This window comes from Diadema antillarum, unplaced genomic scaffold (assembly GCF_040938485.1).
Source record: "Diadema antillarum isolate AM-2024a unplaced genomic scaffold, OU_Dant_1.0 seq00000717_RagTag, whole genome shotgun sequence".
NCBI lineage: Eukaryota > Metazoa > Echinodermata > Echinoidea > Diadematoida > Diadematidae > Diadema > Diadema antillarum.
Window position 1 is genome coordinate 71,441 of NW_027271621.1, and position 16,046 is coordinate 87,486.

At 38.5% G+C, this 16,046-nt stretch overlaps 1 protein-coding gene across 1 annotated transcript in view; it reads right to left on the reverse strand.

Annotated features, from left to right (window-relative positions):
- Positions 1 to 15,732, reverse strand: part of LOC139737957 (structural maintenance of chromosomes protein 1A-like) — a 54,115-nt gene extending 38,383 nt beyond the window's left edge. Inside the window, exons 1-13 of the mRNA XM_071648622.1 lie at positions 15,482 to 15,732; positions 13,261 to 13,441; positions 10,830 to 10,950; positions 10,105 to 10,341; positions 8,919 to 9,131; positions 8,125 to 8,210; positions 6,715 to 6,880; positions 5,474 to 5,643; positions 4,871 to 4,915; positions 3,911 to 4,124; positions 2,875 to 3,086; positions 1,211 to 1,432; positions 592 to 787 (exon numbers count right to left, since the gene is read on the reverse strand). Of these exons, the coding sequence (XP_071504723.1) occupies positions 592 to 787; positions 1,211 to 1,432; positions 2,875 to 3,086; positions 3,911 to 4,124; positions 4,871 to 4,915; positions 5,474 to 5,643; positions 6,715 to 6,880; positions 8,125 to 8,210; positions 8,919 to 9,131; positions 10,105 to 10,341; positions 10,830 to 10,950; positions 13,261 to 13,441; positions 15,482 to 15,590 (2,172 nt within the window). The 5' untranslated portion in view covers positions 15,591 to 15,732. The remainder of the gene's footprint in view (positions 1 to 591; positions 788 to 1,210; positions 1,433 to 2,874; positions 3,087 to 3,910; positions 4,125 to 4,870; positions 4,916 to 5,473; positions 5,644 to 6,714; positions 6,881 to 8,124; positions 8,211 to 8,918; positions 9,132 to 10,104; positions 10,342 to 10,829; positions 10,951 to 13,260; positions 13,442 to 15,481) is intronic.
- Between the last annotated feature and the right edge of the window lie 314 nt (positions 15,733 to 16,046).

Consider the following 16,046-nt stretch of genomic DNA (forward strand, 5'->3'; position numbering starts at 1 on the left):
AACTTGCTGCATTAAAATCACAAAATATATCAGGATTTCTGATGTTTAAAGACGTAAGTACACACACACACAAAAAAATGCAACATGTACACACACACATTACAGTAAACCTACAGATTAGATTGAAGTAATATCCATGACTGAATAGCAAATTACTAACATCTTTAAATTGATTTACTGAAAGTTCTTCATTTAAGCTAAAACAATCATAAGCTCTGGTAAACCTACAGGCCACTTAAAAGCAAAATCTTTGATTGATTGAGAACTACCCTGATGTTTTCTTGTCCCGTACATGCTCTTGCCACCATTACTTTGCTTCATTCATGTCAACACGTGACTACGCATTTTCCTCTATCCTCTATAGCTCCTAGCCTAGGGAACTCCCTCCTGTCTTTTCTCTGTGAAATTGACAAACTGGAACTTTTTCACAAGGCATTCAACTGCTAACTCTCTTGGAGGAGTCTGTGCCTTTGAATGTTTCTTAAACAGATATATATGGCACTATACAATGCTGTTGATCATCATCATAATCATTATCATCATCATCATCATCATTATCATCATCACCATCAATACAAGCAGCTGACTTACAGTGTTGTCTCGGTCATTGATGGAGTACTTGAGTCTGGTCTCCAAGCCACTGATCTGGGAGCGGATGTTGTTGAGCTCGGACTCCTTTCGCTTGGTTTTCTGCAGCTCCTTCAAGTCTGTCGTCAGCTCCTGCTTCCTTTGCTTCAGACTGTTCAGAGATTTCTCGTCCCAGCGACGGGCTTTCGCCTTCAGGTCACTGGTGACAGAAAAAAACACAACATTAGGCAAACTTTATAAAGCCCTTTTAAAGGCAGACTTTTAAATGAACACTAAATTCCCGCCCCCCTCCTCAACATAAGTTGGAGATGGTAGAGAACACACAAGAATTGCTGAATGAAGTGTACACATAGGTATATATGCTGAAATCACTGTAATTCTATATAATAATTTTAACAGCAATATGGTATGAAATATCATAAAATAAAACATTGGACATTCATCAAGTAAGGCATGATTTATACTCAAAGGCTAACATCACTATCCAGACTCTATGTCAAACAAACCACACATCAATATCTGCTTGTTTACAATATGACGTAAGTAGATTGAAGATTGATTTCACTTTCACCGTACAGGTGTTTTCCAAAGAGGTGTGAGAGAAAACTTGTTGAAGTTTTACCTTGCACCTCCAGATATGATTCCAGATTTCTGGAACATGGTTCCATCTAGAGCTACAGCCTTGTGTCTCTCATGGCGGCCAAAGGCGATGGTGCGAGCATCTTCAACCGTCTCGCAAACGAGAGCATTGCCACAAGCATACATCAGGGCTTTCTTGACATTGGGCGGCTCATAGCGGATCACATCTATCACAAGCTTCACCCCTCGAGGGTCGCGGATGTCTCTGTGTACATGGAATAAATCAACAAGAATTCAATTAATTCACGCGACTTTAACCCTAATCAGGGTTATCGCAGCGCGATAAGCTCCCGCCGCGATGTTTCATGACTTTTTTCTTTGAAGTATCGCGCAACTTTTGAGACCAAAATTGTTGCGCCCGCGCGTACCGTTTTGATGTGACGCCCGTTCGAAAAAAATTTGTCAACCCCAAAATTGCTCCAAAACATGATTTTGTGTACAAATCCAATGCAAATTGTGTTTTTTCAATTAATTCACATAAAAATTCATATCTTGACTTAGAATGGACGAAATTAATTTATTTTAGCATAATAAAGCTTCGAAACATGTCTGTGACAAATTTTGGCCAAAAAACAAACAAAAACAAAAGGTCGAAAAACAAAGAAATACATAAGAAATTTAAAAAAAATCAAATACATAAGAAATTAATTTCGATACAGATTTTTTTTTATCCTATGTCTCAGGAAAATGATACAAGAAACATTTTTACAAAGAAATTAGCTTAATTAGAGCATTAATAAGTGATTTAGAGCCCAAACTGATTTCATGCATAAATCACAATAATTAATTAATATAAAATATAAGAAAAATTTTTCAGAGAAAGCAACCAACTGACCAACAGTTAATAACGTAATTATGTGCATATGGCTGCTGTATTTCAATTCTTTAAACTTGGTATCTTTTTCTGTAAAATGCCCCTATAATAATTCAACCTGATTTTTTTCTCTTTTCATTATGTTTCTTAACTGACCCATTGTCTCACACATAGCTGACTATATTTACTGTCAAACTTAGATTTTAATCTTCTTAATTCAAGCAAACCTGTGCCTACCCAACATAAATAAGCAAAGAACATACCAATGTGACTCTTGGCCATAGATTCTTGTTAAATGACTTCAAGTCAGTGAAATCAGACTTTCTGCTAAACATCTTAATTTTTTCAAAATCAAGCTTCATTTTAAACAAGCTTCACGTTGGAAAAATCCAGCTACATTTTGTAGGTATTTATTGACTTACAAATTGCTTTTTTTCCTGTTTTTTTCAAATACACTTAACTTTTCATTCCATGCCGATATGTGCCTACACGCAACGCTTAACACTGGCACCAATCCAATGTTCCCAGACCGGTAAAAATCACTGTTGGACCAGTAATTTTTCAGGAATTGCCAAATTTACTGATCCAACATGACTGGTAAAAAATAAATAAAAAAATGAAAAATAAATAAAACTGTGTGGGCCAGTTGAAAAAAAAAAAGTACAGGACCAGTGAATTTAAGGTTCCGACCAGTAAAAAAAAAAATGGAAAAACTGGGTATCTATTGGTCCAACAGAGACAGGTTGGACCAGTAGGCAACAGTGGGTTAGTGTGCAGCCCTGCTATATGACATGATATTAAGCTGCATAGAACATGAGATTTGAATCACACACCTCAGCTTCTCATTAATGGGCTTCACTTCAATGAAATCCAGGGGGAGAAATGTCTCAGGATCAGATCGCTGCTCCTTCATGTACTGGATACAGTCTCTGGCCGTCTTCTCTGAATCCACAATGATGGCGTCCATGTTCTTACCCAGCACCTTGGTGACTGCTATCTGGTATTTCTTCTGGCTTGGTTCACAGAGGTCAATCAGACGCCCATACTGCATAGGATGTCAAGGAGGCCCAATGGTGTGCATTTTTTTTTTCACAGCTAAACACAGAAATATTGTATACAGTCAACCTTGCCTACGTCGAATCTATTTGGACTGGAGAAATAGCTTCAACTAAGAGAAAATTCAACTTATGAGGGACTAAAATCTATAGAATATAAATAGAAGATGACTTCAAAAGACCTTTGACTTAGGCATTTATTCGACTTGTGCGGTATCGACTTAATACTTACATTTCTTCCAGCACATGAAAAAGAAAATGAACTCCTCAAACAAAGCAGGATAATATGTATTAACAACAAAAGGCTAATTGCATATCATTTTCTTTGTAACTGGGGAAAATGCACTGGTTAAACATTATCCCACAAATGCATACCAAAATTGGTAGATCTTGATATGATCTTCAGGAAGTTCAGGAAGCTCTTGTTTAGTTTCAGTTGGGCAACATCATCAGTATGCCTAGGGATGTTCACATACATATATTGAAAACCACGTCTGGATGTTAATATCTCATTTCTGTCCCATTTACATGCAGATCTGGACCACTTCTGTCGAGGACCCAGACTTCTTTGCCCTCTAACTTCATAAAATTTTGCCTCTGATTTCAATCATTTCTACCTTTAAGTATGCAATGATGCATCAACTGAGACTCTTTCTGTATCCTTCATTGACATGTCTTATATCACAATCAGCGATGCACCTTCATCACGCACAAAGCACAAAACATCATGCTGTATAACTGTCTCTACTGCCTTGGAAAGATAAAGTTTCCATCTGAAAGGGCTAGACCATCAACTTGGAGACTAGTTCCTCACCACGCCATTGAAGAGCCTCTTGAGGTTGTCGATAAGTTCTGCCTTCTTGTGATGGCGAGCACTCTCGTGTTTGTCCACTTTGGCTTCTCCAAGCTGCTCCACGATGGACGTCATCTCTGACTCAATCTCCTGCATCCTCTGGGACGCTCCCATCACCTCCTCCTCCAGACTCTCCCGCAGCCGCGTCTGCTCCGTGATGTTGGTCTCACTGGTCCTGGAATGTTGAGTAAAGTATTCAAGGTTTTAACATCTCTGGAAGTGATACTCTTTCATTGAATATTGGTACACATCATCTAATTCCTTCCAAGTTAGCAATATAAATACCACATGGCACAACTTGCCTGTTTTATCTTGTTACTCTCTTAGGTACAGAACATGCTGTATTTTCTGCCAGCTTATCAAGAAACATGTTAGCCTAGCTGTCTAATGAAATAAAGTGTTAAGTACTATAAAGCACACACCAGCTGCATCATCAACTACAAAACACAACTTGAATGAAATCGTCCCCTACATCCCCCCTCAGCAAGGCAAACATCAAATGAAATGCACCATCTTCATTAAACCTGCCTTCATTCTTGCCTAAAAAGAAGCTCTCCATTATTAACTAAATTAAGTTGCGATAAATTTGTTTAACACTGAGTGGGATGAACCTTGCTGGATACCTGCTGTCATCTACCTGCTTAAGAGTTCTGTTTTGAATAAAATTTGTCTAAACAGAAATTACATTGAGTTGAAGAGTATTGCATTCATTTCTGGCACAAATTAGGCAGAGTAAAAGAACACGTACCCATAACTCCGTGCTACTCATGAAATTTTGTTTCATCATACATACAACATTAAAGCAATACTGCCTTTACTCATTAAAATAAATTTTATGGGACACTTGAAACCATTTGCACACTTGAAATAATTGGTACAAATCCAATCACTCCATACATCTATCATTCCCTCATGTCTTACCTGATATACTCATTCAGCTTTTCCACACGTCTCTGGTTCTCTTCCCTAGAAGAATGAGTGAAGAAGTGAAGAATGAATTATATATACAAGTTGATGGCCGATCTATGTACATACAGAATAAGCATGAAAGTTATTTCTTTCTTTTTTTTTCAAGTTATTTCTATTATAGTTTTGACTTTATCTTGACTTGCTATAACTTTACCATGCCTTGCATACTTACAAGTTTTTGAAGTATTAACATGTCACCAACAAAAATGATGAATCTCTATGACATCTAGCCTTTGCATTATTACAAAGAAAACAAGGCCATTTTTCAGGAACTATTTACTAATACAGTGTATCTAATCACTGATCTGCCCTAGCATATATCCCCTTTACACCACTCTTAATGTAACTGATCAATGTTTTATTAGTTATTACATGACCAGAAACTCTCCACAGAGTCAAGTGGACCACCCCTCCCCCCCCCCCCCCAAAAAAAAAGAAGAAACTATCATCTCTTTTGAAAATTACAGGATTCTTTATAAGATTAATTCACTCATTGGCTTTCCTTTAGATCCAGATACTAGAATATCACACAGATTTCACTCCATAATACTTCACCTCTCATGCTCCTTCTGTTTGATCTTGGCTTGGATCTCAGACTTCCGTGTCCGCTCACTTTCCAGCCGGTCTTGGTCAGACTTTTGGTCCCGGTTGAGTTTCTCCAACTCCTGCAGTAGCTGGGCTGCCCTCATGCCAGCCTCTTTTTTCAGGGAGTGGTACTCCTCAACCTACGGATTAGGAGCAAAAAATGGAGAGAGAAATTTGAAGGCTAAAACTGTGATATTGTCAGAATTTCACTAATCTTTCTGCATTTTCTTAATCCATATACATAGAGGAAACTTCTTCCTTTCATTGGAAGTCAATAACATGGTGCACCAAGTTTTAGCTTTTGAAGTGCATGGGCATACAATATTAAAAAATTACTGTAGATGCAAAAATATTCATTTTCAAGAATTTTCAAGAATTTTGCGCTATTGGCGAGTGCAAATTCCATACATCCTGCAAAAATATCTTCACAATTTTCTATGCACAACAGAACATGTTGAATCAGGAGCTTATCAGCTTATAAAAAATACTACTGTAGTACAACATGTATATGTATGTGAATTCATTTGAATGAGTGTGTGTACTCTAGTAGCTTTCAGTGCAGGCTGTAAATTGGAATGGACTGCCATGTGTACTGCATTCAAATACATGTATTTGTGTGATAGATAATGTACAGCCCTTATTGTCTACAGTAAGGCATGCTGTATGAACATTGTGCTTTGTAGTATTGAGATGGTTTGGTGTGGTTTGAAACTCTGATTCCATCTTTTTTGTGCATTGGATGAAACAACTGTGCAACATGAATCAAAGAACCAACGAATATGCTTTTGAGCCACTTAGCGAGAAAATGTAGACGCGGCAAAATAAACGTGTTCACAGTACTGAGTAAGCCTTTCCATCCTGTCAGGCGGTGAATTAACTCAGTCGGTAGCACGTCTGCCTCACAATCCAAAGGACCCTGGTTCGATTCCTGGGTCCCACAGATCAATGTTGTGTGTGCCCATACTATCCCCTCTAGTAAGAGTCAAAACATTCTGTCCCTTGGAAATGGAGGTCCCGCGTGTGAGAGAGTCACAACTCATGCACGTAAAAGATCCCACTTCATCTATTCATCGCAAAGAGCAGGGTGTTACACCCAGTGATGTGGTCCTGCCTCACATCCAACTGGACCCCATGGAAGACCAGCTATTGCAGCTGAATATGGGCTATCCAGCCATCTTCTCAGATGGAGATGAAACGAACAAAAATCCTACCTGAGATTTCTCCAGAGTCATGTCTTTGCCCTGGCTCTGACTCTCCTCCTCCAATCTCTCCTCATACTCCTGCCTCTTTCTCTCCACAGCATCCAACTCCTCCTCCAGCTCCTGGATGTCCGCCATGTGCTTCTCATGCGCCTTCTTGGCCGACTTGAGAGATTTTCTGTAAGAATGATGATGATGATGATGATAATAATAATAATAATTAAAAAAATAAATAAATAAATAATAATAATAATAAAAATAACAACAACAACAACAACAACAACAGCAACAACAGCAATAATAATAATAATAATAATAACAACACAGACATTTATATCATGCGACATATCCACTTGTAAGTGCTCAAGGCGCTCACAACTAATGTTTATAACAAAATACACAATCTGACGACATGGGAGAAGACTAGGACGAGTATATATCTTGCTTTGAATTCACACACTCATTTGAAAAGGAACATCCCATAACAAGGCCTCTTCAGAGTATATCTTAGCCTTTAGCAGGTAAACAGCATGGAGGAACATCTCAGACAGATTTGGGTTCTTATGTACTAGAGATACTCCCAGACTAATCTCTGTAATAATGGTACATGATTAGACAGTAATGTGTTTCAGCCATGATGTCTCTCTCAACATACATACATGTACAATTGGATGCCTGGCAATGCTGTGGTAACAATAATGGAAGGGCCCTTTAATAGTGAGAGCAAAGCAGAAAGTCACGAGGCTACCCTTCTTTAATACAAAATTGATCAATTCTAAACTGCAGTGCACAAAGAGAGCCATTGACATATCATTGTTCATTTCATTCACATCAATTTGATAATCAGCTATCATTTATTACACACACAAGCAAATGGTTGACTGTATTAACCAGCACATCCATACTGGCATGTTTACATGATTAACCAATGATAATGTATTGTAATATACAGTTGTACTGCAAAGAATCAAAAACTCATGCACGCATGCACCAGGAAGCATGTCACACTGGAAATGGTCTTTGGTCAAATGCTCTGTACACAAATAAAAGCAATTCTTATAGAAACACCTATCTGTCAAACTTGAGCCATCTTGCACAACAAGAATGTGAACATTATACTTTCACAAAAACAGATGCTGTAATGTTTGCAGTCTTACACACAAATCTACATTACAAATTTGAATATTTTCTGTGTAAGTTATTACCTCACATGTAATACATATCAATTTTTTATACTATGGAGTTTATCAACGAACCATAACCTATCCATGCTATGGATTGACTTAAGAAAGCCTGAAAAGGAAGGCCCTACACAGATTAACTTTCATGGTAAATAACATTCCAACATTTCACACAGACAATAAGCAAAAGCAAAAGCAAAACACACAAGTTATATCTTATAGAGTAAACATATTCTCTTACTTAGCAGTTTCTAGCTTCTTGTTCATGTGACTTGTATTCTCCTTGGCCTTGATGAATTGAGGCTTCTTTTTATTCAGCTCAACTTCCTGTTGTACAAAGAAACAATCATGCAAACGAGAAGAGCTTCACCAGTCAGCATTGTCACGAAGTAAAAGCCTTCCACATACTCTAACAGGACAATGTGAACTTCCATTGGTCAGCTAATTATTCACATAAACTTCTTCATCATACAATTAGGTGGCATCACTGCAAAGAATACACAATACAAATCTCTAACAGCCCAGTCCTTGTGCAAGTCTAGTGAGTTCATCCTATGCTGTAGTTTAAAAAAAAAAAGAAGAAGAATAGACAGATGGCTGTTGAGGGCAAAAATTAGATAGAAGGGGATGATGCTCCGAGTCTCAATGGCAATATGCATGCTTTCATCAAGACTTCATACAGTACATGGTTAATACTCTGGCATAACAATCATATGATTCAATGTGTACTAGACAAATTTACCTTGTTTCCAGAAAGTTTGTTCATTCAATAAATGCTGCATGTACACTAAGTCACTGTTTCCCTGAGCATCTACAGAATGAATTATGAATGCTTCAGCAGGTGCTTCCTTTAGGATGGAATATAAGGTATGGCTTGGAACAAAAAACAACAGTCTGGTAATAGTCATATTGCAAATGTGCAAGGCTGAGATAAAGGTGAAAATGAAAGAAAGAGAGACATATGGCAGAGAGAGATTATGAGGGATTAATTTCTTTATTTTTTAAAATCAATGATCTTTGAAAGTCATGACAAACCTTTTCTCTCATGTCCTTCTCGATGGCTGCCAGTTCCCTGGTCAGCTGACCCAGCTCCTTCTTCTTCCCCCTGATACGCTCCTCCACCCCTTCCCTCTTCTCCACCGCTCTCTTCAGTTCCTCGTTCCTGCCGCCGAGTTCGTCCGTCAGCCGCTTGATGTCGTTTTCATTGTGGTAGAGTTTGAACAACTGGAACTCCAATTGTTTGTCGGCCTATTGTAAGCAAGTCATTGAAAGCAGATATTGGCATGTGCACACCCCACACACAGAAAATGAACTCTTAGATTCAGCACTAGCTACTGCAGACTTGGCAAGTGAAACAACACCTATTTTTGAATAATTTTTGAACAATTTTGATTTTTTTTTTTCTGATTTCAGATTTCATCACACAAAAACAAGAGGTCTGATATAAAACAACTTTCATAACATATAACAAAGGGCTGCACACTAACCCATTTTCCCTACTGGTTCGAATCTTAAATTTAGTGGTCCTGTACTTTTTTTTCCAACTGGCCCCGACAATGTTATTTTTGTTATTTTACCTGCCATGTCGGACCAGTAAATTTGGCAATCCCTGAAAAGTTGCTGGTCTGACAGTAATTTTTTACCGATCTGGGACCTTCGGACCAGTGTCATTGCTCAGCATTGTATAACAATGCCATATATTTCTTTAAAAGCATATACAACATTTGGAAATATGACAGGGAAATAGGTTTTCCACAGTAAGTGAAGTTGTTAATTTGGTAATTTTTAACAACCTACTACAGTAGAATTCTAAAGATTTGAACAATTGTCAAAATGCTTGTTGAGGGCATGTATTCCCTACAATTCATTCTGCAGTAATTCCTGTATTTTTCTCGGTATGTTGAAGAAAAAACAACAGATAATTTTGATGAATTATTGCATATTTCAGTTCACTTATCATTTTCTATCCACAGGAAAATGAAAACTTAAATCTACTACAATATCATCTCTGACAGTTTGCTCACTCTATAATTCTTTTTTCTATGGCTTCTCACAAAAACCTGATTCATTACTTCATTTTAGAGTGGAAGTAAGCTTGAATCTGACATGAAGAGGTCAATCCGCTGAATAAGGTTACTGGCAGCTGCACTCAGCACCTGCAATGTGCATATTGTGAATGACTAATATAAATTTTCTGTATCAAGGGGGAATCATAATTTACCAATTCTTCCTTGAGTTTCTGGTATCGTTCTGCTTCTTCTTTCTCCAGTTTGGCTTCCTTGCGCTCAGCAGCAATGCCTTTCTTTTTGTGGTAGTTGAACTGGGTATCTTCTTCAGCCTTGATCATGCTGGCTTTGCGCTGCTCATACTCCTCCTTCATTTCACCAGATCGACTTATTTCCTCAAAGAGAGTCGTACGCTCCTTGGGGTTCTTCATAGCGATGGACTCAACAGCACCCTGTCATGAATATTCACATCAATATACAGAAAACAGCTTTGAGTATGCACTAAAGATGTGACAATGAACACAATGTTGCTTAGCACTCCAGTCATCTTTAACCAAAAACCTCAATTAAACACTATCTCTTTGTGATCCTCAACATTGAGTAAATAAAAAGTTACATTACTTTTCAGAATGTTAGTTAGGAGAATTGAGTTTTACATAACTTAATAGCATGAAAAACATGATGCAGACTCAGTGCCACACTATTTCAATGTGACCAATATGCCATACATATCATTATGTGAGACTGGAAAAAGGAATTACATCAATCATGAAATATTCATAAAAGCAAGTCAAATTCACACATTTTCAACAACCAAAACTAAATTATTTAGTTTTGGTAGTTGTTGGAGGGAACACACTAACATGAAATGAAAAGGTTATTAGTTATTAACAAATACATAATTTTTATTGCATACCACCCTACATGTACAATAGCTCACCTGGAACACCAGGAAATTTCTGGCTTTCACAAGGATGCCAATTTTCTCCAGTGCTTCTGCATACTGCTGAGCACTGACAACCTTGTTGTCAATTCTGTACTCTGATGATGCTCCCATAATTCTGCACACAAAAAAAAAATCAGTTGGAAAACATCACTAAGGGCAGGTATCCTGGACCAGATGAAACGAGTTACTCAAATTTCTGACAAAGGAACACAACACTGAGAAGACTCCATGAATACATGTGCCTAGTGCACAGTCCTATGAAAGTGTCATTTCCTTTAGTATGAAGCTCTCACAACAAACTTATAATTTTCATTTTTGTTTTGCTCATCAGAAGGCTGTTCAGCAAAATCAGCGAGTTGCTGATGTACTTGTTGTTTGGGCTACACAGCAGAACAATTCAGGTCATTTCAGTTCCTTTGTTTATTCAAATTATAAAAGCTAATCATGCAAAACTGAATGGCACACACACAGTAAGTCAAACATAATTTGATACCTTTTACAAAGAGGCATGATGAAATGGTAGACTTAGAAATAAAAAGTCTTGTTAATGATAGTTCCTAAGTGTGCATCATTAATACAATTTGTCTGATAAGTACAATGCTGCCCAATGAGTATGAGCAGACTGCCTCAGGAAATCTGCATCGGTCAGGCATCTATTTTTCTAACCAATTACCTGGAAGGGGCAGAAGACAGAGCTTGTCTATAATATTCTACAAGAAAGCAATTTATAAAAAAGTACTCTTGGAAATATGTGGTAGATATGTCTATGTTTGACAGTGAAACTAATTATGGAGATATTCAAATAAATACAACCACAAACACCTACAGTAACACTGTAAACATGTGCTAATTGAAATAAGAAAATCTCGTTGGAAGGTAAAGACAATGATAAATTATATTGTAGCAATGAGTAAACAAAGTATTGGGACATCATAGCAGAATATCAAGCAATGGCCTGCACATGTTGCAATCACATTGTTATTCCAAATATTGACTAGCTGACTGGCTTAACCCTAACTAGGCCGGGCTATTTAGGTAGATGATAGAGCCGGGGGGGGGGGGGGGCCTCCCAGGCCCCCCCCCCCCCCCCCCCCTCCGGATCTCAGCCGTCAACCGCGCAATCGCGACGAAAATTAGCACACGCATTGCCTATGATGTAATCTAAAGTACCATGAAGTTAATTTCTTCAAAAATTATCATTTACACTAAATTATGCTAATTTATGCATAATGATGCATGGAATCAGACAATTTGGTATAAATCACTAAATAAAGCTCAAAACAGGCACATTTTAAATATTCTTTTTAGTGTCCTTAGCAAATGTAAGAGAAAAAAATTGCACAATCAGAAAAAATTTCCTAAGTATTTTATTGTTTTTTGAATTTATGTATTTCTTTGTTTTTTCGACTTTATGTTTTTCATTGTTTTTTCGATGAAATTTGTCCGTGACATTGTTCGAACAAGAAAATGCGTTATTAATTGATTTTAATCAATAAAACCCCCAAATAATCATGCTTTTATGAAATTTGCATGTAAACACAGTTTGCATTGAAATTGTACACAAATTCACGTTTTTGAGCAATTTTTGGTCTGACATGCACGTGCATATTTATGCGCAACTTCGGAACCGCGCACCCGGGCATCGCAAATTTGGTGTCAAAAGATGCGGGAGACTCGAAAGAAAAAAGTCATGAAACATCGTGGTGATAGCTTCTCGCGATAGCGATACATCGCGCGAAACGGCCTAGTTAGGGTTAAAGGGCTCGTATAGTTTTGGTTGAGACCTAACTTTAGATTTCTAACATTTTGGGGTGAGATAATGAGAAACCTCTTATGAAATATGAAAGAGCATGTAATTCCAAGAGGAATTCAACGTTTATTTGATGAAAATTGGTTATGAAATGGCTGAGATTCCCAAAACAGAGCAATACTAATAAAATGTGGGACCCACATCTTATTACTATCGCTTTGTTTTACTTTGTTTTTGGATGTCTCAGCCATTCCAAAACTGATTTTCATCAAATAAACTTTGAATTCCTCTTAGAATGGCATACTCTGTACCATTTCATAAGAGGTTTTTTGGTATCTCGCAAATAGTTAAAAGCCAAATCCTCGGCTCCACCAATACTGTATCATCCCTTTAAGGTTAGGGGGCTGTAATTTTTAATTATGAATTGTACAATTTCCTCTCCAATATTCCAATTATACAAATAGGGTCTAAAGGGCCATGGGATCATTCACGGTAGCAATGTTCTCGTAGAACCCCCCCCCCAAAAAAAAAAAAAAAAAAAAAAAAAAAAAAAAAACTCTTACCAAGTTTTAGATGACACTGCTAATCTTGACTTTAAACAAATAACCCTCACAAGTAATTATCTTATTCGATCTATTTCATTTCATTTCCAATCCTCTGCCTAACTAGACTTACATGCGGGTAAACTGAGTCTCCGATCCATCTTCTTCAGCATAAATGGCAGAGACCGTGGCTCTGTTGGATGCTGGCTTGCCAATGGGGGCGCCATGAATCAGCTCTGACAATCTTTTCACACGGAGATTGGAAGTCTTCTCACCCAGCACAAAGCTGATGGCATCCATCAAATTGGACTTGCCTGTCATTGATAATGAATGAGACGTAGAAAGTCAACGATATATTTAACATATAAATTGGCGAATTTGTTGCATGATTTACAGGCCTCAAATTTCATCAAATTTGGGTCAAGGCCACTTTTTTGAGGGGGCACAAATCCACTCTAAGGGGCACAAGTGAGTAACAAAATACCGTGGCTGCGGTCGTCAATAGTTTGATTTTGGGGGCTTTCTGTCCCGTGGGAGGGGCATGGAGGCAAATTGCTGATGGCTGGTGGGCACTTTGAACAATGAATTAGTCCAGCATCATGCTGTCGCATAAACAGACAAAATCTTAGAACCCCTAACGTCAATCACCGTATAGTCGCCACTTCTGTGTATTTCCTATGCACTTCCGGGTTGGCGAACTACATGTAATGATAGGCAATGAATTTGTTCGCCGCCCATAACGCGCCACGTATTATTAGCGCGTGTGTTATACACATACTTCAATGTAGGATGCATTGTGCATCATCGCGTTTGAAATACTGTGTTAATCTGCCACCTGAAACCCATTCTAAATATAAAAAATTCTCACATTAAAAATGGTTTTGTCACCTGTTACATATGGTAAAATACAATTGGATTACAATTATTTGTGTTTTTACGGAGGAAAAAGGTGAATTAGGAATGTATTTTGAGAGCGATGAAAATCCGTCGCCCCAGCTGATCTTCGATCGCGGCGCACGCTACATGCGATGTGAATGTCTGGCGACTTTAGGTAGTGGTGACTTGGGCTAATGGTACATTGACGTTAGACCCACAGACTGTTATCTGTAGATAGGGTGACTGGCTGGAGCAGAAGTCAAACCTGCAAGGCCCAAGAGTTTGATTATGCAGAATGGTTTCTGCGCTGCCTGGTAAATTAAACCAGGATATTCGGTTAATCACTGTAAATTTACTTCGTCGCTCTGTATAAAAAAAAACAAAAAAACAACAACAACAACAACAACAACAACAAACGTCATTTGTGGTAGATTCAAGCACTGTGCACTGACTGCCACTGGCACTGCACTGCCACTTTGTTACAACTGTGATACTTGCACTAGACAGAAAGATCCGTCTGTCCGGAGGACTCTTTTATATTTTGCCATTGACGCTGTCCTCCGTAGACAGACGGAAGGTATCAGTACCCATTGCTGTGTGGATGTTCTTAACCACTGTCTCTATGGAAAATTGGGTGAGGTACCTCACCCTTCTCGATTGCGTCTAATTCATGGCCCTAGGTTGGCAAATTTAAGTTTGTATAATTAAATTAGCTTTTTAAGAATACATTACACTCACCAGATTAATGAATAATCCAACATTTTAGTAGAATTTTCAAAGTAAAACACAGCCTGTCGCGTCGTCACGTTCAAACTGCAGAAACATACACCATGAATATATTAGCCAATCACATGCGAGGTAGTTTCTACATGTTTGTTTTACTAAAACACGTACCTCGCATGTGATTGGCTTACAGATTCAAAATGGCGACTTACTGCTTGCGAACGGCGATGTTGCGATATCGATAAAATTTCTGCGTTATAACCGAGTTTATGTGAGTATTTCGATTGCACAATGTGAGAAATTTATCCCAAATATTGCTGCATAATGTGTCGTGTCACGTCAAACTTGTTTGAATGTAAAAAAGCTGTCTGAAATTTGGTTTATCGTAACGTTTGATCTGTGCGCGACTGCTCCACACAGGAGCTGCAATCATTGACTTCGGTCTGTATACGGAGGGGATCCGTGAAGCCAGACGTAGTCTCCGCGGAACATTCCCTGACGGACAGATACAGACCGATCTTTCGGTCAAAACTTGCACTAGCCAGAGGTCTAGATGGTCTAGATCTATACTGCACTGCCACTGGCTGGCCCCCGGCCCTGCTGCTCGAGGTCCACTGCAATTGTCTAACGTAACGTTATGCCTCTCCAGTAAAATTCTAAATTTTTGTACAGTAATTCACAGAACAGAGTTTGTCCACCACCATATATAAAGCCAACTAGCCACATAAAATTTCATTGTGTATTCAATCACTTACCAGCGCCATTTGGTCCGATGATGGCAGTAAACGGCTTGAATGGACCAATGGTTTGTTTGCCTTGATAGGACTTGAAATTCTCGAGCATCAAGAATTTCAGGAACCCCATAGTGAGTCCAAATTTCGTCTCTTTTCCAGCTCAATAGAAGACCTAGGCCCTATACTAGACTGACGGCGATGAGGAGATACTACTGACGTCCATTTGTGTGTATACAGACAGAGCACCAGGCCAGAAGTTAGTCCCGTCCCGCAAAGCCTACGACTAGATGGTTCCGACTAACGTTAGATAGGCTGACTTCTTTGCATTTGGATGCGATTCAATACCGCGGGAAAACGTATGCGATCGCGTACAATGCTCTACATGAACGTACATGAACTACATGAGCGTCAGTGCAGTGTAGCTCAGCCAAGCGCCTCAGCTGCATGCACACAGAGAGAAGCCCAGCTAAATTGATGGGCATGCGCATTAACATTTTTTGTAGGAACGACCTCTTTTCCGGGAGTTTTTGCGCGACGCACTGTTTGCTGGATTGAGGACTGCCTTGATGTGCATCATTTGATACCG